Source organism: Hyperolius riggenbachi, chromosome 3 (genome assembly GCF_040937935.1).
Source record: "Hyperolius riggenbachi isolate aHypRig1 chromosome 3, aHypRig1.pri, whole genome shotgun sequence".
Lineage (NCBI taxonomy): Eukaryota > Metazoa > Chordata > Amphibia > Anura > Hyperoliidae > Hyperolius > Hyperolius riggenbachi.
The window spans coordinates 255400595-255426264 of NC_090648.1; the positions used below are offsets into that span (position 1 = coordinate 255400595).

A 25670-nucleotide genomic window follows, 5' to 3' on the forward strand; every position below is an offset into this window, starting at 1 on the left:
GTTGGCCCCCGGGGCCCCTGAGCCAGCGGCCATGCTTCTCTCAGGAAGTCCCCCCGACTGCACAATGTGTAGCTTCCCTTGCACAATGGGTAGATGCATTGTAATAACTCACCTGTCCCAGCGGCTGCTCCCTCCGTGTTCTATCTTCAGACCCCTGCCTGCTTCTTTTCCATGTGGAGCATGTCATGTGTAAATAACATGCCGAGTCATGGAGAAGAGGCAGGCAGCAGCATGAACACTGAGAATGGATGGAGTAGCCGCCGGGATGGGTGAGCATTTACAATGCAGCTAAACATTGGGCAGGGGCCCCAGGGACTCAGAAACAGTGGGGGGTCAACCTATGGGGTCCAGCAGGGCACAAGGGTGGCATTGGATGGGGCCCTGGGGACAGTAGCCCTCTTTGCCTCAATGGTAAAGTGAGGTAATGGAAACGTCCTAATAGAATTACCTGAGATTGTTCTTCCTAAAATGTACCAAGTGATGTCAGGTATGCAATTCACCTGGGTCAGAGAAACCATGACTAGGCCCTAGAATTGGCTCTTATTTATGAAATGCAACCAATTTTTTCTGATTTTGAAAGAACTAGACTTGATATTTAAATGTTGATACAGAATGGAGAAACATACTACCCAAGGTTGTAATAAGAAACAGTATTTTACTCCAAACAAATAGGCATGAACTAGGTAATTCCTTTTCATACATACTGATGTCCGCAGTGTCAATTTAATATGAGACTAAATCCTTTTCTAGATACTTTCAATGGAGGATTAGCCCCCATAAAGCCTATTAAGAAAAATGTGCACCTGATTGACAGATGCAGAAGCCTTTCATTCTGAGGTTAAGTATTACATATTTTAATCACGCCTACACACCAGGTACACTCTCCAATGTTGCACTTTTTTTTTTCTCTCAAGTCATAATAGAATTTAATGCCTGACCATCAACAATAGTTAGCATACACAGTGCTTAGGTGTACTCAAGCTAGTATTTAAACTACAATCTTTCATGTGGAGAAAATATACAATTTTCTGAGACCACGAGACAGTTCAAATGTGGATAAAGCCATTAGGCAATATTTTAGCAGCAAAGAAGACTCTGTGGCTTCCCAGGTTACAGTGCGGAAAGCTCACAAATGCACAATGACAGGAATTCTGATGAAGGAGACCTACAAGTTAAAAGGGGGATAAAGAACTGCTTTTAAGCAATCTAATCTCAAAGTTTGCCTAAAAGGAAAAGGCCCATAAAAAGCAATTCCAGCAAAATTTAGCTCACCTTACAAAAGGCAAAAAAATGACAGGGTGCATAACTATCGAATTTAAAGCACAAGTGATGCAGGAGGGATATTGAGGCTGCCATATGTATTTCCTTTTAAGCAATACCAGTTGCCTGGCTGTCCTACTGATCCGCTACCTCGAATACTTTTAGCCATAGTCCCTGAACAAGCACGCTGCATGTCAGGTACTCTGACATTATTGTCCGATCTGACTAGATTAGCAGCATGCTTGTTCCTGGTGTTAGTCAGGCATTACTGCAGCCAAAGAGATCAGCAAGAGTGCCAGACAGCAAGAGTATAGAAACCTCCATATCCCTCTCACTTCAGGTGTACTTTAAATTTAAAGGGGCCCTGTAGGAGTTCTAATTATAGAAATCCAATACTAGTGTTTTGGTGTTGTTCAGACACTACTGCAGTCAAATAGACCAGCAGGACTGCAGGAAACTGTTTCTGTTTAAAGCAGATCTGAGATGAAAAATGAACTATAACAAGTAACTTGTCTATATACCTTATCTAAATTTTAGATAGTTTACACAGCAAATCTAGCTGCAAACAGCTTTAACTGTTTATGCTTATTTATTCCTGTGATACAATGAGAGCGACCATGTTCAGTTTGTCACATTACACACAGGCAAGCTGATCTGTATCTCCAGCCCTCAGCCTGTGAAAACTTCACTCCTCTCTCCTCCTCCCTCCTCCCCTTTGCCTCTGAAATCTCTGGCTACTAACCTCCTCCTCCTCCTCCTACCCAGACTGATCTCCCATAAGTCCTTGCTACTAAAGGTGCGTACACACATGCGACTATAGTCGTTTGTAACGATCGTTCCCCGATCTTTACCAACGACGATCGTTACAAAAAACGAACCACCGACTATTAAGGCAAACGACGAACGAGCCAAATCGCTACAAAAGAAAGTTCTGTCTCGGCGGATTTTAACCAACGACGATCGTTTGCAAAAGTAGTACATCGTTGGAAACGGTCGTTCGTACTAGGCTTGACATGCACATTTCACTATTTCTCTGTGAAACTTCTCATTTTTATGCGCAGGCGCAATAGTTGCTTTACGTGATGTAACGTTCGTTCTAACGATCAGATCGTTACACACTTTTTTAAACTATCTTTACATAGGTCGTTCTTTCATCAATTAAAAGTTCGTTCGTCGTTGTCAACGAACGATCGTTGTCGCATGTGTGTACGTAGCATAAGGCTCAGAGTGGCAAGGCTCTCTGGAGAAGCTGTGGGCGAGGCTTGTTTAGTTTATAGGAAATTAGAGTAGTAAAACAAAAAAAGTATTTGGCTTGAGGAATGCCTTATAAACTATATGAAATGAACACAATTATGCAATGAGTAAAAGTTTATCTCAGATCCACTTTAAAAGAAAATGCATATGGCAGACTCCATATTCTCACTTCAGTTGTCCTTTAAGAGAACTTGCACTTGCTACACATGTGTTCTATGAGGACAGCAATTAAAGTGGAACACACTTAAAACACTAAAACAGGCCATGCACTCTTTTAGGGAAAAAATGTCAAGTTACCACTCACCCTGGAAAGATTTTAAAAAATGTTATAGGCATTATTATGGAAGACTAAAGTGAGCTACCATATATTCTGTTTATTAATTTGCCATTCCGAACTAGCTAGTAGGGCATTCTTAAAGGAAAGGTGCAAGCAGGAAAAAAAATCTACTTACCTTGGGCTTCCTCCAGCCACTCGCTGCCTATGTGAACCTCACCACAGCTCCAGTGTCCCGGGATCCCCTCTGTTGCAGATGTCAACCTTGCCAGGATGGCATCTTCTGCGCCTGCCCAAGTGCGCGGCCGCACCGCTTGCGATCGCGCTCACTTGGATTGGTGCATTTGACGCAGGCACAGAAGTACTATGCAGAACGCCCCAGACCACATGCAGAAGATGCCGGCCTGGCGAGGTCAACATCTACCACAGAAGGGACCCCGGGACACCGGAGCTGCGCTGAGGGATACATTGGCTGATAGGGGCTGCAGGAAGTATGATCTTATTATTTTTTCCCCTGCTCGCACCTTTCCTTTAAAGTGGACCCAAATAAAAAATACAAGATTTCAGAAATAAAATCTATTTTCTAAATTATAATAATAAATAGCAGCCTTTTTTTCAGCTGCATGATGACAAATATAAAATATTTTACATTTATTGGAGGAACCCCTCCCTTCCTTTCAAATTGCCGGCATTTTTCCGGCAAACTAGTGAAGTAGAAGGTGTCCGGCAATGGAGGAATTGCTAATGGCTGCCCCCAGTATAATCCTAGTTATGAAAAGAGAAGGGTGAAAAGCATGCCTGAGATGATCATAGGTTTAAGGTTTAGGAGTGTTTATTTATCTTTGTATGTGTCAGAGTGGTGCAACTAAATATTTTTAATTAAAAAAATGTTTGGTTTGGGTCCGCTTTAAGAAGATTGTTAATTTAGGCTTAAGAAATACATTCTGGATAGAATTGGTTTTAGTACATGTTGTTGTCTATATTCTGTATACTCTATTTACATTGGAGAGTATTCATCAAACTAGATGCACTAAAAGCTACAAAAAAAAGCTTGAATTATTGCTAGAAGAACTACATAAAATATTAATTTCATCGAACAGATGCAATATGACTGACATCAGATGTTATAATGATATAGTAATAAAAACACCCTGCTTGTAATACTTATAATAACAGTGATTAAAGTGACGATACTAGAATGATAGATAATAAAGACCTGCATATAAAACTGTACTACAGTAGAAAACATTGCATCAAATATTCATTCCAATGGTGCTATGGTGAATGCCTGCAACATTTGTTTATACCACAATTTACCTTTTTTTTTTTTTTTTTTTTTTTTTTTTTGCTTGAGTGAGAAAAAAAAACATCTGAAGCTGATGAATTTGATGTAAATTTTATTTAACTAAATAATCCATCCTACATATGTGGGCAGAACTAGTAAATCAATATCCAACAGGGCAGACAGATGGGAAACGCAAGTAGCAGTAGCAGTTTCATTGCTTTTTAATTGACAATTCAGCTGAGGAATGTAAAAGTTATGCTTCCTTGATTTTCTTCCAGAATACTTTTGTCTGCAAATGGAGTCTAAATATATGTTTGTTGAGAGTGACAGTTCTGTCTCTAACCTTAATATTTGCTTTAGTTTAACAGCAACGCGCATGATGTCAGCTGCTTCCGCCATCTTGTTCAGGCAAACGTCCGCAACAAAAAGGTTCTTAAAGATAAAGTCAATAATATCACAGCTAAAGGTACAACCGACTACAAGCAAGGCTTCAAGTTTGCTTTTGATCAGCTCCGAAATGTAAGCATAAGTTCTAAAAATGTAACATAATCTAACTTGTATGAAAGTTTACAGTCCATTTATTACAAATTATATTAAAAGTGAGTTTTTTGGTGTATTTGGTGAAATGTGTATATATATTTTTTTAATTTACTTCTGATTTTGAAGATACTTTGAAACATGTAACTGGATTTATAATGATATGACATGATATAGCTTTGTGTTGGTTCTAAAGCAGAACCTCTCAGACTTGTTTAAATAAGCTTTGTGCAGTAAGTGTAACAATATGTTTTCATAGGTTGACGTGTACCTGAGGTGAAATAAAAATAATACATACTTACCTGTATGTTGTGTAGAGGCGTCGCAAACCCCTCCAGGCTACTTTAATCGTCGCACCTCCTGCCCATCTTTTCACTGTATGCCCCAATCCTGGCTGTGACTGGGACTAGTGGGAGCCTGATGCATGCACAGTACACTTGATGTATCATGCTCCTGCATGGCTGTGCACAGCATCGGTGACAGAGAGCATTCTGGGCATACACGGTTCAGCAAAAAAACAGAATGCTTAGAAAAGCACTGCTAGTATGTCCCTGACATTTCCCAATCTTATGACTATTTCATTTTTAAACGCTCTGCCCAGGTTCCGTTTAAACTTTTGATACATAAACACTTAACTTTCTGCAGATGAATTTAGATTGCTTCCCATAGATCTTCTTTAAACTGATTTTTGCTGGCTTTGCTGAATTAGGCCCAGGCCAACCTTGACCCATTGGCAACAGCAGTTTCAGTTTTGAATAAATCCACAATAATCTTTATTTTAATATTAAGAGAAAGATTATTTAAGATTAAGGGAAGTGGAACACTATTTCTCTGCTCTTCACAATTTATTGGAGAGCAGTAGCAGGATATTTATGCTGTCACAACACTTTTCTGCCAAGGCTGCACAATCCACTTTCATTGTAATACATTGAATATATGTGACCATTCGTAATGAAGCATAAAGGTTTTTATTCACGATTTCTGTTACCTTATCTCCTTTCATAGACTACACTGTGGATAGTGTAAGTGCATTCAGTATTAGTTGAAAAGGAAGCACCATTTAGTTGCCAGTTGTGGTATTACAGAAGTTATTTTGCTGCTTATTGCTGTTAAACCTACACATTTCAATTGAAATTGGAGATGAAGTTGATGTAGTTATATTGCTCCAGTGCACATTTTGATCTGAATTTGCCTTGCAGGAACTGGACAAATTGTACCAGGTGAAATATTTGCAAGGAGAAGCAAATCGTGCCTGCATTTTTTTTAAGAAGTCACTTATATTCTTTGATCCTTTTCCCATCACATTAGGTCAAATAAGCAATGCCTTCATCATAGTGACTCAACAGTTAATACAGGGCAAGTGATGCCATAAAACCTTCATGAGTGAATGGTCACCATATAGTCAGCTTTACATCAAGAGCTACTCGGATAAATGTAGGTTTTAATTGGCAAACAGTAGCTAGGAGGTAAGGCAAGTCATGCAGCAACTGTCCAATCGAGTATCCCCACTCAGAGAGGTCTGTTGGCAGTCTAGTGATGCTCGAATACCCCTTTTTATTATTCGAGTTTGGTCGAATTCGAATAGTAAATTATTTGAATTCAGTCGAATATTCGAGTCGAATATTTTTTACTATTCGATTCGACCTCGGACTTCGAGCTCACTATTCGAGTCGGTATTCGAGCTCATTATTCGAGCTGACTATTCGAATTGGCCTTAAATAGCTTCCAACACTTGTTTTGAGGGTGAATGATGCAAGAAACATCTTTTTTTCCAAGTAACAACAGCAAGTGATTATGTGGGGATGTTCCTTTAAAAAAAAAAGATGGAAAGAGAAGTTGTGTCCAGAATGTTGTTCAGTACTGTATATACTTCTTCTTCTTCTTCTTCTTCTTCTTTTTTATCTTCTATATCTTCTTCTTCTTCTTCTATATCTTCTTCTTCATCTTCTTCTTCTTCTTCATCTTCTTCATCATCTTCTTCTTCATCTTCTTCTTCATCTTCTTCATCTTCATCTTCTTTTTCTTCTTCTTCATCTTCTTCATCTTCTTCTTCTTCATCTTCTTCATCTTCTTCTTCTTCATCTTCTTCATCTTCTTCATCATCTTCATCATCTTCTTCTTCTACATCTTCTTCATCTTCTTCATCTTCTTCTTCTTCATCTTCTTCATCTTCTTCTTCTTCATCTTCTTCATCTTCTTCATCTTCTTCTTCTTCATCTTCTTCATCTTCTTCTTCTTCATCTTCTTCTCCTTCTTCTTCTTCTTCTTCTTCTTCTTCTCCTTCTTTTTCTATATCGTCTTCTTCTTCTTCACTTATTTCTCTTTTATATATTTTTTTAAAAGAAATGCAGCTATTTTTGAGCGTAATAAATAGCTGGTGGCGCACGCATGTTGGAAGCGCCATTGTATGTGCTACCTGGCAGTGGAAACACACAGACAGCAGGAGGTAAATTCAGCAGCAGCAGCAGGAGGAGGCGGATGATTGTGTGGCAGCAGGCAGTCAATGAGGCAGGCAGAGAGACATAATAGGCTGTGTGGTACCTAGCGGTGGTACCAGGCCGTAAATACACAGCATGAGGTTCCAGACAGCGGTCGTGAAGCCCACATCATGTCCAATACACAACTGGGACAACACAGTTTTCAACCCGGACACCTCTGAATATCACACAGTATTAATAAAAAGTATATATAATTTTTTTGTTTTTTTAAAGAAATGCAGCTATTTTTGAGCGTAACAAATAGCTGGTGGCGCACGCATGTTGGAAGCGCCATTGTATGTGCTCCCTGGCAGTGGAAACACACAGACAGCAGGAGGTAAATTCAGCAGCAGGAGGAGGAGGATGAGTGTGTGGCAGCAGGCAGTCAATGAGGCAGGCAGCGTGACATAATAGCCCTGGTACCTAGCGGTGATACCAGGGCGTAAATAAACACAACAGGAGGCCCCAGACAGCGGTCGTGCAGCCCACATTGTGTCCAATACACAACTGGGACAACACAGTTTTCAACCCGGGCACCTCAGAAAAATTAAACCTTTTTTTTTTTATGGTTTTTTTGGTTTTGTTTGTAAAACAAATTACACAGATATATAGCTATTGTTTGACGTAATAGCTGGTGGCATAGTGGCAGCAGAAGGTAAATCTGTGTACCCTGGCGTTGGGAAACACAGACAGACAGCAGCAGCAGCAGGAGGAATGGAGGAGTAATTATGTGAGCAGCTATTGTTTGACGTAATAGCTGGTGGCAGAGTGGCAGCAGAAGGTAATTCTGTGTACCCTGGCAGTGGGAAACACAGACAGACAGCAGCAGCAGCAGGAGGAATGGAGGAGTATTGTGAGTGTGGCAGCAGGCAGGCAGCGTGACATAATAGCCCTGGTACCTAGCGGTGATACCAGGGCGTAAATAAACACAACAGGAGGTCCCAGACAGCGGTCGTGCAGCCCACATTGTGTCCAATACACAACTGGGACAACACAGTTTTCAACCCGGGCACCTCAGAAAAATTAAACTTTTTTTTTATGGTTTTTTGGTTTTGTTTGTAAAACAAATTACACAGATATATAGCTATTGTTTGACGTAATAGCTGGTGGCAGAGTGGCAGCAGAAGGTAAATCTTTGTACCCTGACAGTGGGAAACACAGACAGACAGCAGAAGGGCAGTACACAGCAGCCCACTGTAGGTGTAAAATGTGTGGCTGCAGGCGACGTAATAGTCAAAGTGAACCAGGCTGGCTTAGTGAGCAGGAGCCAGGAGGTGGTAAAGGGTGGTAAGGCACATTAACGATGGTTCTTCAGTTCATGTCCCCCTCTCGCCGACAACAGGGGCCAGGAACTCACCTTCCACCCACGCCTGGTTCATCTTGAGAAACGTCAGTCTGTCCACAGACTTGTGAGACAGACGTGAGCATTTCTCGGTGACCACGCCACCAGCTGCACTGAAGCAGCGCTCGGACAGCACGCTGGAAGGGGGACAGGACAGCACTTCCAGGGCGTACTGCACCAGCTCGCTCCAGATCTCCAGGCGCTTGACCCAATACTCCATGGGATCAACAGGGGCATCGCTGTCAAGCCCGCTGTAGGACCCCATGTAGTCAGCCACCATTCGGGTCAGGCGCTGGCTGTGACCGGAGGAGGATGCTGCTGCATGCACCTCCTCTCTAGTCACTGCTGCCGGAGCCTCTACAGTCCTGTAGAGCTCGTTGCTGAGAGACAGAAGGTCTGTGGGGCGCTTGCTGCTGGATGCAGGCACCTGCTGCTGCCTCTGTGCTGGCTGGACAGTGGGGGTGGAAGGCTGGGGGAAGGCTTCCTCCAAGCGCTCAACAAGGGCCTGCTGCAAGCTCCTTATTTGTTGCGCTGGGTCTCCTCCTGCAGGCGGCAGGAACTGGCTCAACTTCCCCTTGAGGCATGAGTCCAACATCATGCTGATCCAGATCTCCTCCCTCTGCTTCATCTGGATCACTCTGGGGTCCCTGCGCAGGCACGCCAGCATGTGCGCTGCCATTGGGAAGAGGCGGGCCACGTGTGCTGGCACATCGATGGCAGTGCTGCTGTCCTCATCCTCCTCCTCTGCCGCCTCATCCTCTCTCCACCCCCGCACCAACTCAGCTGCGCTGTGCTGATCCCCCTCATCAGCAGCAAGGTCAGGGACCTCCACCAAGTCCTCCTCCTCCTCCCCCTCTGAGGTGGACTGTGCAGCTGCTTGCCGCTCCTGCTGGTCCAAGGCTGCCGCTCCCTGTTCCAGCAAAGCATCGAGGGCCCTGTTCAGCAGACAAACCAGGGGCACCCACTCGCAGACCATAGCATGGTCCCTGCTCACCATGTTAGTGGCCTGCAGAAAGGGAGCCAGCACTAAGCACACCTGCTGCATGTGCCTCCAGTCATCATCGGGGACGATGGACGGGATGTTGCTGGTCTTGTCCCTTCTCTGAGCGGCGGAAACAGTGGCCAGGGCAAGGTACTGGTTGACAGCGTGCTTCTGTTCAACCAGACGCTCCAACATCGCCAGGGTGGAGTTCCAGCGAGTCGGAACGTCAAGGATCAGCCGATGGCGTGGCAGCTCCAGCTCCTTTTGCACGTCTTCCAGGCTCGCACAGGCTGCAGCCGAGCGCCGGAAGTGACTCACAACGTTCCTTGCCGTTTCCAGCAGTTCGCCCATCCCCTGGTAGGTGCGCAAGAACTTCTGCACCACCAGGTTCAGCACGTGGGCAAGACAGGGGATGTGGGTCAGGTTTCCCCTGTCTATTGCGGCAACCAGATTGGCCCCATTGTCGGCCACCACCTCTCCGACTCTGAGGCCTCTGGGGGTCAGCCAAATCCTCTCCTGCTCCTGGGTTGCCGTCAGCTTGGTCTTCCCAAGGCTGACCAAGTGCAGCAGCGCTTGGCAGTGGCGGGCCTTCACGCTGCTGCTGAGGCGGGGGGTTTGGCCAGGTGTGCCGGAGGATGGCAGAGGATCGGAGGAACCTGCTGCAGTTCCCCTGACCCTGCGGAGTGGCACCACCCACTGTGTTGCTGCTGCTGTGCCCGCTGCTGCTCTCCCATCCTCACCCCCTTCCACCAAGCTGACCCAGTGGACAGTGAAGGACAGGTAGCGGCCTGTCCCGAAGCGGCTGCTCCAGGAGTCCATGGTGACGTGGACCCTTTCACCAACCGCGTGCTCCAGCCCTCGCTCCACATTGGCCATCACAAAGCGGTGCAGTGCAGGAATGGCCTTGCGGGCGAAGAAGTGTCTGCTGGGGAGCTGCCAGTCTGGGGCTGCACAAGCAAGCAGCACACGCATGTCGCTCCCCTCCTGCACGAGCGTGTACGGCAGGAGTTGGGAGCACATGGCCCGTGCCAGCAAGCCGTTCAGCTGCCGCACGCGACGGCTGCTGGGAGGCAGAGCCCTAACCACCCCCTGGAAGGACTCGCTCAAAAGGCTCTGGCGTGGCCTTTTGCTGGCACGGGAATCAGCGGACACAGCAGAGGAGGCCACTGAGGACTGGCTGCCAGAACAGGCCTCAGTGTCGGCGGCAGGAGTTGCAGAGGGGGGAGGAGCAGTGCGTTTCCGCACTCCTGCTGGTGCTGCTGGAGGAGCAGGAGGGCGGGTGGCTGCTGTTGCTGCTGCTGCTGCTGCTGAAGGCTGTGCAGTGATGGGTGTGGTGCCACTGCCAGCACCAGATGCCTTCAGCCTCTGGAACTCCTCATGCTGGTGGAAATGTTTCGCAGCAAGGTGGTTGATGAGCAAGCTGGTGCTGAACTTTAAGGGGTCTGCACCTCTGCTCAACTTCCGCTGACAGTGGTTGCAAGTGGCGTACTTGCTGTACACTGTGGGCATGGTGAAAAATCGCCAGATTGGTGACAAAAACAACCCCCTACAGCATGGAACCGCTGCTGCCTGTCTCCCTGTGGTGGTTGGGGGGGGGGCTTGGGTGCGGCTGGTGGTGGTACTGGCAGATGCTGCTGCTGCTGCTGCTGAGCCTGAGACACCAGCAGGCTGTGGGACCTGCCTACTGCTGCCAATGCTTGCAATGATGCGGCTCCTTGCAAGGCCCACAAGCGCATCCTCCTCCTCCTCCTCAGAGCTGCTGATGACGACATCCCCTGGAGCTGGTGGCACCCAGTCTCTGTCTGTCACCGTGTCATCATCATCCTCCCCCTCCTGAAACATGTCCTGCTGGGATGATGACACCCCAAACTCCTCTCCTGATGCATGGATGGGCTGCTTGACTGTCGCCACAGTCTTGCTGTCCAATCCCTACTCCCCTAAAGTGCCCATCAGCATCTCCTCCTCAAAATCGCCAACAACAGCAGACAATACCCTGATGGTGCCTGGGGTAAAAAGACTGCTGAGTGACAGGTCGGCGACTGACGGTGAACTGGCCTCCTCCCCAGGCCCTGCTGGGCGGCTGCTGCGAACAGGGGTGGTGGTGGTGGTGGTGAGGGTGGAGGCCTCGGATGCAGAGCTGATGGCGGGCTGCTCATCCTCCGTCATCAGTTGCACCACAGTGTCTGCATCCTTTTCCTCAATGGGACGTTTCCGACCCGGCTGGAGGAAAATCGGAGCAGGTGCTACACGCTGCTGCTGCTGTGTCTCTGCAGCGTGAGTTGCAGATGCTCCTGCTGGGCGGCGCCCAAGGCGTCCACAGCCAGTGGCTATAGGAGGAATGTTAGCCACTGACGCTGCTGCTGCTGCTGCGGAACTGTGCATGGTGGCGCGGCCGCACCCGCGACTTGCCACAATGCTGCTCCCTCTCCTCCTGATTCCCTTGCTGCCCTTCCCCTTGCCCAAACCGCGCTGGCTGCCACTTCCAGACATCTTCGATGTTTTGGGCGTAAACACAAAAGTTTTTTAAAAGGGCGGGTGAAAAGTGGGGTACTTTAATGGAGTGGGTTGGTGGGCGAGGTGACTGAGTGAGTGTCTAGTACAGTAAGTAAGTAGTAACAGTCAGGAAGTACAACTAGCAGTTACAATAATCAGTAGTAATCACAAGGAAATAGAGTGTGTGTACACTACAGACAGTGAGTGCACGCACGCGCAAACACGCGCAGGAGCTAGCCTATGAACAGTGACTGAGTGAGCGTCCCTAGTACAGTAAGTAAGTAGTAACAGTCAGGAAGTACAACTAGCAGTTACAATAATCAGTAGTAATCACAAGGAAATAGAGTGTGTGTACACTACAGACAGTGAGTGCACGCACGCGCAAACACGCGCAGGAGCTAGCCTATGAACAGAGACTGAGTGAGTGTCCCTAGTACAGTAAGTAGTAACAGTCAGGAAGTACAACTAGAAGTTACAATAATAAGTAGTAATCACAAGGAAATAGAGTGTGTGTACACTACAGACAGTGAGTGCACGCACGCGCAAACACGCGCAGGAGCTAGCCTATGAACAGAGACTGAGTGAGTGTCCCTAGTACAGTAAGTAAGTAGTAACAGTCAGGAAGTACAACTAGCAGTTACAATAATCAGTAGTAATCACAAGGAAATAGAGTGTGTGTACACTACAGACAGTGAGTGCACGCACGCGCAAACACGCGCAGGAGCTAGCCTATGAACAGTGACTGAGTGAGTGTCCCTAGTACAGTAAGTAAGTAGTAACAGTCAGGAAGTACAACTAGCAGTTACAATAATAAGTAGTAATCAGAAGGAAATAGAGTGTGTGTACACAGACAGTGAGTGCACGCACACGCAGGAGCTAGCCTATGAACAGTGACAGTGAGTGTCCTAGTACAGTTACAGTATATAACTACAATACAAAATACAATCAATCAGTAGTAAAGGACAGCAGAAATACTGGTATAGATGAGAAATAAACAGAGGACAGGAGAGAACAGCTGCCCACACAGGCAGGCCCTGAGGCCTAAAGCTGTAAGCCTGCAGCTGCTGTCTCTCTCTATGTAACACAAAAGCTACTAACTAAAATACAATGTCTATCTAACTAACAACAATATAGGTGTATATAGGAGGTGTATGTGAGCAAAAACGCTAGGTGATTGACCACAATAAAGCTCTTGCTAAGCCAAAGCACAAAGGAGCAGATCTCTCTCTGTACAAAGTCAGGCAAGGACGGAAAAAACGAACATGGCGGCCGCTATTTATAGGGTAGGGGCTGGCCAGGGTCCCCCTCAGTGATTGGCTGCCGTCAGAGGGCCTGGGAGCCCTCTGATTGGCTCTAAGGACATCAATCTGGGCTATGACGCTATTCAAACTCGGTATTCGAGCTCGAATAGCGCTGTTTGCTCGAATAGCGCGAATAGTGAATGAGCTATTCGAGTTTACTCGAATAGCCCATTCGAATACCTGCAGCTATTCGGAGCTCGAATACCGAGCTCGAATAGCTGAAAAAGAGCTCGAATATTCGAGCTACTCGAATATTCGAGCTCTGCTGAGCACCACTGTGGCAGTCTCTTTAGCTGTTTCCTTTACTACTTTTATTAAATTCTTAGTTATTTTATGGTTATGGTAACATTTCTTTTTGATAGTTTCTGCATTGCATATGAAATATTTGCATAAGAAACAAAACAAAACAAAAAGCAGATGAACTCTTTTAGATGTGCCACAAAGTTAATACAATTTCACTGTGCTTCTTATGCATATTATAAGTTTTTTTCTTTTTTTCTATACTAAGTGAAAAGGGATGGTTGAATTTTTCATAATTGGAAATTAAACAAATTCATGGAATTAACCCAAAGACTCAAACAAAATTTGATTTAGAGTAAATGAAAAATTTTTTGTATTTTTTATGGCATCAACTTTTCAAGTTAGGGGCCTTGGCATCCTCCGGGTCTTCTCTGTTCTCCCTCTGGCAGCTCCATAAGATCTGTGACTGGAACTCCAATCATGCCTACTGTGCATATACGGTTCCATCCATGCACCCTTTGTGATTGTGCTTCAGTTGCTGGGAGCATTCTGAGTATGTGCGGTTCATTCTTTGGAGAGCCATGCATGTGCAGAATGCTCCCGATGACAGGAGTGCAATGGAGGATGGTGCGTGGAGAGGACCGCGTACGTACAGAAGGTGCAACTGGTGTTCCAGTCACTTATGGAGCTGCCAGTGGTAGAAATAAGGGGATCCAGAAGATGCAGAGAGACCTGACAGACTACAGAGGGCTGGGAAGAGCCCCAGGTAAGTTAAAATGTTAACTTTGAAATTAAAGTTTTTGCAGGAAATTTTTTTTAAAAGTGGCATTGGTGGAATTGAGCTCATTAGCATCCCCATGCTTTAATCTCCGCTCTAGATTATTATTTTGCAAGTGTAGAGTCCTCCCCGTAGTGCTGTATATCTCTGCACTACTTATTCTTTTAGATATACATGTAACTGTAGTACTGGATGCTATCATGCTGTATGCACAATCTATGTATTGTGTACATTTGTTGCTGAATGTTTCTATTATACTCTGCATAAAGTATACATGTATTTATGGTCTGCACTGTTGTTTGTGCTGAACTAATAGGTATGTTCCCAAGTCTGCTGCTGAAACTTTTAAAATTTGAAGTGACTGCACATTTAAAATAATGGTCTCCTCTCCAAATCAATTGTACCCCTTTTTCCAATGCAAGTTGTTATTCTTAGGGGAATTTGAAGCCCTTTAGTGTGTGGTTCTGCCCCTAAACAGAACCAGCCTACATGATCCATAACATGGCAGTACTTGGCAACCTAGGATGGAAGAGCCGCCTCAGTTTTGCCAAGCACTTTTATCCAATGTCATCCCCACCTTGTACTTGAGGAGTTAATGGTAACTACCTCTATGCATGTGGCAATAGATCCAAGGGATGATCTTATGGGGGAATCTAGAGGTCCCCCTTTTATAGTAGAGCGAAAATGTCAAAACCGCTTGAGTCTATAAGGGGAAAACAGGTCTAGATGCTAAAGAACTTTGCTTATAAGGAAGTAGGTTTCAGTGCTGAATATATCACGTCAGCGCTGAATCATATACGTCCACCACCGAAATCACCATAAAAACAGATGCGCTTACCAGATACCAGGTTTCAGTGCTGCCAAGGTTATTCTTTGCAGAATCTAAAGATATTTGCTAAATATGATACATGCTGCCCTTTACACTATACTAGGTTTACCATAATGTGAATAGGTAAAACTTTTTGCATGATTGTTACCGTTGCCAGGCATAACTTTTTTAAATTTGATGAGTTGATATTTTCATCACTTTCTTCATTAGTATAATAAGCAAGAATAATTGGAAATGTATTTCCACTAGTTATTTTTTGGGGGGCATTTCGCTTTTAGAGAGAAAAAACTGCAGAAATGTCCCAATTTCCCTACAGGTTTTGAAGAAAGATTTCCTTTCCAAATATCATGTTCTTCATTTATAAGAGATACTCTTATTAATTAAATAATATTGCCTCAATTTAGCTTATAAAATGAAGAGGAAGAGAAGATGTGTGCACGATCATGGGCCTGATATATCTGGGGAAATTAAGATAGGAAAAGTCACAGACTCTGGGGAAATCGAGATTATCAGTCTTTGCTGGAACTAGTTATGTATGACTAAATAATAATTGGACGTTCTATATATCCTCTCAAGACAGCTGCCCTACGAATAAGAAATCACATTTCATTAGCCATAAAACAAGCATATGGAGGAGCAGGATACGCAGTGGTCTTGAAACTCTCAATAATTATATTATAGGAAGTCGTTCTAATGTTTTCTGGGAGCCTGTTAAATAATCCCCAATGATCTTTATATCTAAGAACTAAATAAATGCAAATATTTATTACAGATTGTAATGTAGATATTTTTCTTCAGAATGCGCTTCTTCTTTTTTTTTTTTTTTTTTTTGCATGTTTTTGAAAACCCATGGACTGATTTTAATTCCCTGAACAAAACTTGTGGAAGGTTATCAGAATCATTTGTGACATAAATGTCAAAATAATAGTTTTCTTACCCTTTTTGGAGTATTGAAATGAAAGGGGTCATGTGACATAGACATAGACACTTGATAGAATTCCCTTCTGCAACCCAACACTAAATTAAACCAGTTAAAGGAACAGCATGATATCAATATAAATGTATAAAATCACTCTTAAATAATAGTTGCACCCAACCTGACACATGTTTTAAAGGGAACCTAAACTGAGAAGGATATGGATTTTTCCTTTTAAAGTAATACTAGTTGCCTGACTCTCCTGCTGATCCTGTGTCTCTTATACTTTCAGCCACAGCCCCTAAATAAGCATGCAGATCAGGTGCTCTGACTGAAGTCAGACTAGATTAGCTGCATGCTTGTTTCAGGTGTGTGATTTATCCACTACTTCAGCCAAAGGGATCAGGACTGCCAGGCAACTGGTATTGATTAAAAGGAAACATCCATATCCCTCTCAGCTTAGGTTCCCTTTAAGCAGGAGTTTTTAGCACAATAGTTTTTTTTCTAATTGGTGGCCAACAGTTTCATCCTCATGGCCCTCTGCTCTTAGATATAAACCATACAGTCCTATCCTAGATTTTGTTTCTCCTTTTTTTTTTTTACCCCCTATTTACTTTTTGTTTATACACTCTGTCCCTTTTTGCTTTAGACGCTCTGTGGTACATGTTGTATAGTATTACCATAATCCATAGGTTTCACCACAAAGGAGCCCATTTTGGCATTTGAAACCCCTTATATGACTTGCTATGCATCATAAGTTTTTAGTTGAGGTAGCCATAAGAGAAAAAAACTAGAACCTGATGTACACAACAGAGAGCAACATATATTCTGTTGCATTGTGATATAAACGCACACTGCCCTCAGCTCTGTGTCTTTTGGCTCATAAACAATAGATTTGCATTCATGACACCTCTGCAACTTGTTCCTTTGGGTTTGAACCAACCAGATAAAAGCATTAACTACTCAATAAGGATTGCATTGGTTCTTTACACTATTTTATCTATGCTGCTGATAATTAGAAAACTGTTTGAATTCTACTTGAGATCTTTTGCAGTGGAAAGGTGAAACCTCTATTTTAGATGTATTTCGTATGTGTTTTATTTTTCTCACAGCAGCGTATCCTTTATTTAAAGTATCTGCTGACTGAGAAGCATTTGGTGATAAAGCCAGCGGAGATGGGTAATGGGATGCTAATAACTTCAAGTTGATGCAATTTGGTTATGTTTGTTTTATAAATGTAGGCCGCTCAGAACCGCATCCTCTACTGCAGAGTTCCCCAACCCTGTCCTCTAGGCCCACCAACAGTACATGTTTTACAGGAAACCACACACAATCACAGGTGAGGTCATTAGTGTTGCAGCAGAGCTAATTAACTACCTCTGTGGCTTTATACAAAACATGCACTGTTGGTGGGTCTTGAGGACAGGGTTGGGGAACACCGCTCTACTGCATTTGATTGGCCCATGCCAAACTATGTGAATTTGCAAAAAAAAATTGCATCAACCCAAAACTATTAGCAGCTCACAAACATCTCTGAAAGCCATTCTATTAATACAACGCTAAATGAAACACATATTTGAATGCAAATGAAATGCATGTCAAAGTCCAAATTAAACACAATTTAAATACAAATTAAATACAAATGCCTGCTGCAAATTGTATATGGAATTGTTTCTGTTAGGTGTTTTTTTCACTTCCACTTCCACATCCTTTCATACTATGTGTAGGGCCACCTCTTTAAAGACTGTGTTCTCGTAAAAGTAATGTTACACTGTCAAGTTATGATCAATGGCCTTTAATTTCTCATGAAAATTATCTAGTGAGGTTCTAAAATATTTGTAATTTCATTGTGCTGTGACCAATAAGTCATATTGATTAACTTGACGATGTGACATTGCTGAAAACTGTATATGTACAGTGAGTTCTCAGTTTGCTCTGAGGTTGTGTTCGATAAATGTATGTACCGTAATTCAGATTTTGCATACTTTAAACCGTGCATTCCTGTTTAAAACAATATTACAGATTGCCCAGCATGCTTATGGTAAACCAGAACTCCTAGGAGTGTTTAGGGCGCTGAAAGAGATCAAAAAGCCTCCTTACTAAAATGCTATGCAAAATAGATGTTTGCCTTCTTAAAACAGAAGGTATTTGTGATTATTCAGGTTGGTGTGAGCTTTGAGGTGCCCCACAGTGCATCACTGCTGAATATGCAAACCATCCTTTTCTAAACAAACATCTAGAACTGCTGGAATGCAATGATGTGTTAGCTTGTTAATTTTACAGAGCCAAACTAATTCAACATGTTTTGGATTGTTGATCCTCATCAGTGCATGGTATGGATTAATATGGCTCTATGGGGTAGGATTTGAAACACCGAGTTACAGATTGCCCAGAAAGCTCATGGTGAACCAGAACTCCTAGGAGTGTTTAAGGGGTGTTAAAATAGATTAAAAAGCCTCCTTACTCAAATGTTTTTACTTTTTTTAATACTCAGAATCATTTGGACAGTACCTTTTCACCTAGTTTTTGGTACTTTTTCAGCTGTGGAGTGCTAAAGTTATCTGAAACAGAAAATGAAAAATGATCTCCTAGGACAGTGGTTCCCAACTGGTGTGCCGTGACACATTCCACATCCTCCCCGCTTGTCGACTCTGTCCTCCACGCAGTGTATTAGAGCAGTGTTACAAGAAAATGGCTGCTGATGTCTGCATTTGCGGACATCGTCTGCCATTTTTTGTAGCCCTGCAATAACAAATATGAGCGGAGGGTGGAGGCAAATCAGCAAGGAGGTCGAGGAGGTTGCAGCTAGGAGGAGGAGTTGGTCTGTAGATGATAAACACAGAGCGGAGGGTAATTATACTTTACCCGGTCCTGTTATTATACACGGCTCCTCCACTTCCTAAGCAGTTGCATGAGCTGTGCAGCCAGCTAATCACAATGCGGGGAGTAAAGCCGCATGGTGATTGGATGGCTGCACAGCACATACAACTTATGAGGTAGTGGAGGAGCCGTGTATCATAACAGGACAGGTAAAATATAAATACCCTCCACTCTGCAATTATTGTGTGCAAAGACAGTCCACAGACTGCACAAGTACTGCTAGCTCCTTCTCAACAGCTGCCAAACACTGGAAAACTTCTGTGCAAGTCTCCGAGGCTGGTGTCTGACGTCAGGAAGAGCATCCACACCCCATCCCATAGCTATTTTCAGCATGCAGACAGCAGTCATAGTGCACCCACATGATGTACAGGAGAGAAGGGGGATCTAGTTTGCTATGTGCGCAGGGCAAAGGTTGCAGTGTGTGTGTGTGTGTGTGTGTGTGTGTGTGTGTGTGTGTGTGTGTGTGTGTGTGTGTGTGTGTGTGTGTGCGCGCATGTGTGCGCGCATGTGTGCGTGCATGAATGTACAGTGTGTGTGGTGTATGAGTGTACAGTGTGTGTGTGTGTGTACAGAGTGTGAGTGTGGTGTGTGTACAGTGTATGAGTGTGGTGTGTGTACAGTGCGTGTGTGTGTATTCTGTATATGTGCAGTTTTTTTATATTGAATAGTTGCCTTAATAGTTGTTGGTACATTAGAGCATGGTATAGCTTTGTGGGACAGTCTTGGGTGACATTCTTTTAATAGGTTTAGTGATTGACTCTGTAGGTATGTCTGTGTTCTGGTCCAAGAGTTTGACATTTTTTTTTTTTTTTACATTAGGCATCAGAGGTGTCTGATGTATTGTAGTTATACCCCTGCTCAACTGCCTTGTAATAACTTGCCTTTCCCTGTGGCGGCTTCATTCTGTGCTCCCTCTTCAGCTACGCTGCCTGCCTCTATGACCTGACACAGTTTATTTACACATAACACGTGTTGGATGGAGCAGACACAGACAGTGGGCTGAAGAATAAGCACGGGATGGAGCAGCCGGGACAGGTAAGTTACTACAAGGCAGCTGAGCTACACAATGTGCAAGGGCCATGGGAGCCGTCAATGGGATACCACGAGGGGCAGCAGCTGGCTCGGTTGATAACTTTGCTGGAGGGGTAAGGGGTCCCCAAGTTACTTTTGCCCCGGGGGCCCGATGTGTCTTAAACTGGCCCTTGAGGGGGGTGAGTGAAAGGGGACCTGAGCTCAGAACGTCCTCTCTGCTCCAAAAGATACACAACAGCATAATAACCTTTAACCTCCCTGGCAGTCAATTGAATCCGTCAGGGAGGCAGCGCAGCACTATTTTTTTTTTAAATCATGTAGCTAGCCTAGCGCTAACTACATGATAGCCACTGAGCAGTAGCATCCCCCCACCCCCTCCGATCGCCTCCGGCGATCAGGCCCATCAGGAAATCCCGTTCTGAACAGGATTTCCTTTAGGGCTTCCCCTGTCGCCATGGCGACGGGTGCGATGACGTCATGACATCAGAGGGAGTCCCGATCCACCCCTCAGCGCTGCCTGGCACTGATTGGCCAGGCAGCGCACGGGGTCTCAGGGGGGGCACCACCTAACGCGGTGAATTGGAGCGGCGGCGATCGTAGGTAACATGCAGCTAGCAAAGTGATAGCTGCATGTATAAAAAAAAATGCAAATCGGCCCAGCGGGGCCTGAGAAAAAAATGCAAATCGGCCCAGCGGAGCCTGAGAAAAAAATGCAAATCGGCCCAGCGGGGCCTGAGAAATCCTCCGCAGCGGCTTACCCAGTGTCCAGCACAGGGTTACCGCTAAGGAGGTTAAGAAAGCAGACCTGAACTCAGAATGTCCTCTATGCTCTAAAAGATACACAGCAGTACAATAACGTTTTGCATATTGCCCCTGCAGGAACCTTACTGTATCAGCAGCAGCATATTATCCCTCCAACCACTGCTCATTCTGCAGTAGCAGCAATGTGTCCCTCCACCCCCCTACCCTATTGTGCTGGCAGCAGCATATTGTCTCTGAGCCCCCATTGTGCCAGCAGCATAAGCAAATTGCTGCTGCAGCCCCCCATTGTGCCAGCAGCATAAGCAAATTGCTGCTGCAGCCCCCCAATGTGCCAGCAGCATCAGCATATTGTCCCTGCAACGCCCCCGTTCTTCGTGGCTGCAGCCCTGCAAACTCTAGGCCTCATTTTCTAGTGATTTCATGATTATTATGCTTATTTTTGTATCATACATGACGTGTCAAGGATATATAAATGTTTGGCGTGATGTGTCAAGATCTGGAAAAGGTTGCGAACCACTAGGAGAAAACATAATGGTAAAGTGTTAAAAGCCCAGAGTTTGTAAAAAAAAAAAAAAAGGGTAGAGTAACTTTAAAAGTCAGGTAACTAAACTTTGGTGTATTTCTGTAAAACTACAAATCGTAACAAGCACTACAGAAATTATATAAAGCCCAAAACCTTAGTGAAACAATAATATTTAAATTGCTAATAATATCAAGAAGCAAAAAGGTCTGTAGGTGTTATTTACCATACAATTTGCTGCTTGATTGTTAGGATGTCACTGCAGGGAAAAATCACTGATTGTACATATACAAAGTCCTCCCCTACCTATGCCTTACAAACATAGGGCCTGATTCACAAAGCGGTGCTAACAGCACGCTGGTGAAAAGCCCTTTATCACGCCTAAACTCAGTTTAGGCATGATAAGTTTAGGTGTGATAAGTTTAGGTGTGATAAGTTTAGGCATGATAAGTTTAGGTGTGATAAGTTTAAGCATCAATTTTGGATAGCACCGCAGTGCACAGCTGATCAAAAGTTTTGCGCTAGCAAAGTCTGGTGCACTTTGCATAGAGTTTAATGGTGCTGCTTTGCGTGCGGGACTTTGCAGGCGATCTAAACTTATCTAAACTTATCATGCCTAAATTATCATGCCTAAACTTATCACGCCTAAACTTGCTTTTCACCAGCGTGGTGCAATGGTTATCACGCCTAAAGTCTCTACCTGGGTTAGCACCGCTTTGTGAATCAAGCCCATAGACAAAGGTCTGGGGGTTAGTGTACGTATGAAATCCAGCCCTGGGTACACACCATGCAATTTTCCCTTCAGATCCTATTCAAGTGAGTGATCATATCAATATTCAGATCGAACATCGATTGGCTATAGAAACAAATCTATATCCTTTTCTTGATTGGAAATGATATGATTTGAAAATTGCATGGTTGCTTGCTATTTAATTGTTTTAAAAAGCTGTGAGCTTTAGGGCCGTTACACACCATGCAATTTTCACTCCAGATCCCATTTCCTATCTTGGCTCTTCTTGTTCTGTAGGCCAGGACCTATTCAGTAAGGAGACTTTAGGCAAGACTCCCTAACACTGTTTCTGCCTCCTGAGCGCACCCTAGTTGTTGCAGCTCTGGTGCTTTTGAGTCCGCCAGAAGAAATGCGCAATATAAATATTTTGTATTTTGTCTCTGCGTCTATTTCTAATTGGCAAATGATAGGATCGAACAAAAAATATACAGCCTACTGATTGCCAGCAATGGATTCAATTGATGTTAGATGTGAATTTCGATTTGATCATTCACTCAAATAGGATCTGGAAAAGGAAGGAAACATTGCATGATGTGTACCAGGCTTAAGATAGACAGAACTATGGTGAGACTTGCAGTGGGATGCGACAGTTTGGGCAACGTTAATCGTCATGATTTTCCTGTATAAATTGTTGGTTGTTACGATAAAAAATGTCAATTAAATATATCATATAGGAGACGCACAGTGATATTTGAGAAGTGAAATGAAGTTTATTGCATTTACAGAAAGTGTGCAATAACTGTTTAAAAAAAAATTAGGCAGGTGCATAAATGTGTCCACTGTTGTCATTTTATTGATTCCAAAACCTTTAGAACTAATTATTGGAACTCAAATTGACTTGGTAAGCTCAGTGACCCCTGACCTACATGCACAGGTGAATCAAATTATAAGAAAGAGTATTTAAGGGGGTCAATTGTAAGTTTCCCTCCTCTGTTAAATTTCTCTGAAGAGTAGCAACATGGGGGTCTCAAAACAACTCTCAAATGACCTGAAGACAAAGATTGTTCACCATCATGGTTTAGGGAAAGGATACAGAAAGCTGTCTCAGAGATTTCAGCTATCTGTTTCCACAGTTAGGAACATATTGAGGAAATAGAAGACCACAGGCTCAGTTCAAGTTAAGGCTCGAAGTGGCAGACCAAGAAAAATCTCGGTTAAACAGAAGCAACAAATGGTGAGAACAGTCAGTCTCAACCCACAGACCAGCACCAAACACCTACAACATCATCTTGCTGCAGATGGAGTCACTGTGCATCATTCAACCATTCGGCGCACTTTGCACAAGGAGATGCTGTATGCAGAGGAAGCCTTTCCTCTGCCCACAAAACAAACAAAGCTGCTTGAGGTATGCTAAAGCACATTTGGACAAGTAACCTTCATTTTGGAATAAGGTGCTGTGGACTGCTGGAACTAAAATGTAGTTATTTGGGCATAACAAGGGGTGTTATGCATGAAGAAAAAACACAGCATTTCAAGAAAAACACCTGCTACCTACAGTAAAATATGGTGGTGGTTCCATCATGCTGTGGGGCTGTGTGGCCAGTGCAGGGACTGGGTATCTTGTCAAATTTGAGGGACGCATGGATTCCACTCCGTATCAGCAGATTCTGGAGACCAACATACAGGAATCAGTGACAAAGCTGAAGCTGCACCGGGGCTGGATATTTCAACTAGCAACGACCCTAAACACTGCTCAAAACCCACTAAGGCAATCATGCAGAGGAACAAGCACAGCATTCTTAAATGGCCATCTCAGTCCCCAGACCTGAATATAATTGAAAATCTGTGGTGTGGGTTAAAAAGAGCTGTCCATACTCGGAAGCCATCATACCTGCATGAACTAGAGATGTTCTGTAGAGGAATAGTCCAAAATACCTTCAACCAGAATCCAGACTCTCATTGTGACCTACAGAAAGCGTTTAGAGGCTGTAATTTCTGCAAAAGGAGGATCTACTAAATATTGATTTCATTTCTTTTTTGTGGTGCCCAAATTTATACACCTGCCTAATTTTGTTTAAACAATTATTGCACACTATCTGTAAATGCAATAAACTTCATTTCACTTCTCAAATATCATTGTGTGGGTCTCTTATATTATATATTTAACTGACATTTTTTATCGTAACAACCAGCAATTTATACAGGAAAATCATGACTATATGTGTGTATGTGTATCTCTATCTATCTACTGTGTGTATGTGTATGTGTGTGTGTGTATATATATATATATATATATATATATATATATATATATATATATATATATATATATATATATATATATAATATGTGTGTGTATGTATATCTTTTTGCAAGCTGCCGAATAATTTTGTTACCATATCGGTGTACAAACACCTGGGATTGTATTCAATGTGATGAGTTCTGCTTTAATCACTTACTGTATATGCACTGTTCACACATCTGTTTTGCACAAGGGGTTGTGAACTATCACAATTTATGGCCATAGGAAAGTTGCTGAAAATTGCTTGGATCACTTTAATCTGAAATAAAGCCAATATAGTGTCTAGAATATTTTATGGAAACGTACTGAACACAGAACAGGTTTATGAATAAATACAAGCAGTTACAGAACACTGATATATAGCAGCAGGCGTATCACAGGCATTATGTTTATGAAAGGTAACATACAGCATTTTAAATATTTTGGTTTTGTATTTATTTTGTAATAAAAAATATATTTTTGTTTCCCTGTAGTTTTTACAGAGAAAATATAAAATACTATAAATGGATTCTTTCTCCCTGTACACATCCCGATGTACTGATCTGAGAGACAAGCTTAGGCACTTTGGGTCCTGCGGGAGAAAAGTGCTTTACAAATGTGTTGTTGTTCTGTTCAGCTTCTCTCAATGGCTTGACCATTCTTGTGATATTGCTGGACTCAAGCATTTCTAGAGGCTTTAACCCAGTTGACTAAGATTCTGCATAGTCGGAAAACAGTGGAGAACCTAAGTTATACAGAAAACCTGGGCTGGGTTTACCAGAATTTTTTGCTGTTATCTGCAAAAAGTGTGCAATCCTTCCCTTCGTCATATCAGACTATAGAGAGGATTACTGAATGATTAGTGAACTAGCTATTGTAGTCATTTGCACACCCTCTCAAAGGTTTTTTTTTTATAAATCTAGGTTAAATTTATTTTTAAAAAAAATTGCACTGCAGGGGTGACTGCAGTTTCATTAGCCTTTAAGCAATCCTTACCATGATTTGATCCCACTTGAGGGATGTGATTTTAAAAAAAAATCCTCCATAGCATTACATTAGCAAAAGCTTTACAAATCACAAACACTAAGAAAAGCACTGCCAGTGGGATCCAGGCCTTATAGGACAGCTGAAGTGAGAGGGATATGGAGGCTGCCATATTTATTTCATTTTAAGCAATACCAGTTACCTGGCTAACCTGCTGTTCTCCTGCCTCTAATACTTTTAGCCGTAGACTCTGAACAAACATGCAGATCAGGTGTTTCTGACATAATTGTCAGATTTGACTAGATTAGCTGCATGCTTGTTTTTGGTGTTATTCAAACACTGCTGCAGCCAAATAGATCAGGGCTGCCAGTCAACTGGGACTGTTTAAAAGGTAATAAATATGGCACCCTCCATATTTCTCACTTCAGTTGTCCTTTAAAGAGTTTAATCCAAATTAATTTTACTAGCAATCTATGTATTTCTTATGGATCAGTAATGCAGAATGTTAAAGCT

At 43.4% G+C, this 25670-nt stretch overlaps 1 protein-coding gene across 9 annotated transcripts in view; it reads left to right on the forward strand.

Moving 5' to 3' along the window:
- The window catches only part of CACNA2D1 (calcium voltage-gated channel auxiliary subunit alpha2delta 1), an 846695-nt gene that overhangs the window by 638191 nt on the left and 182834 nt on the right, over positions 1–25670 (forward strand). For all 9 annotated transcript variants that reach the window (XM_068276177.1, XM_068276179.1, XM_068276181.1 and 6 more), the window contains exon 11: positions 4434–4592. In XM_068276177.1, coding sequence (XP_068132278.1) covers positions 4434–4592 — 159 coding nt within the window. The remainder of the gene's footprint in view (positions 1–4433; positions 4593–25670) is intronic.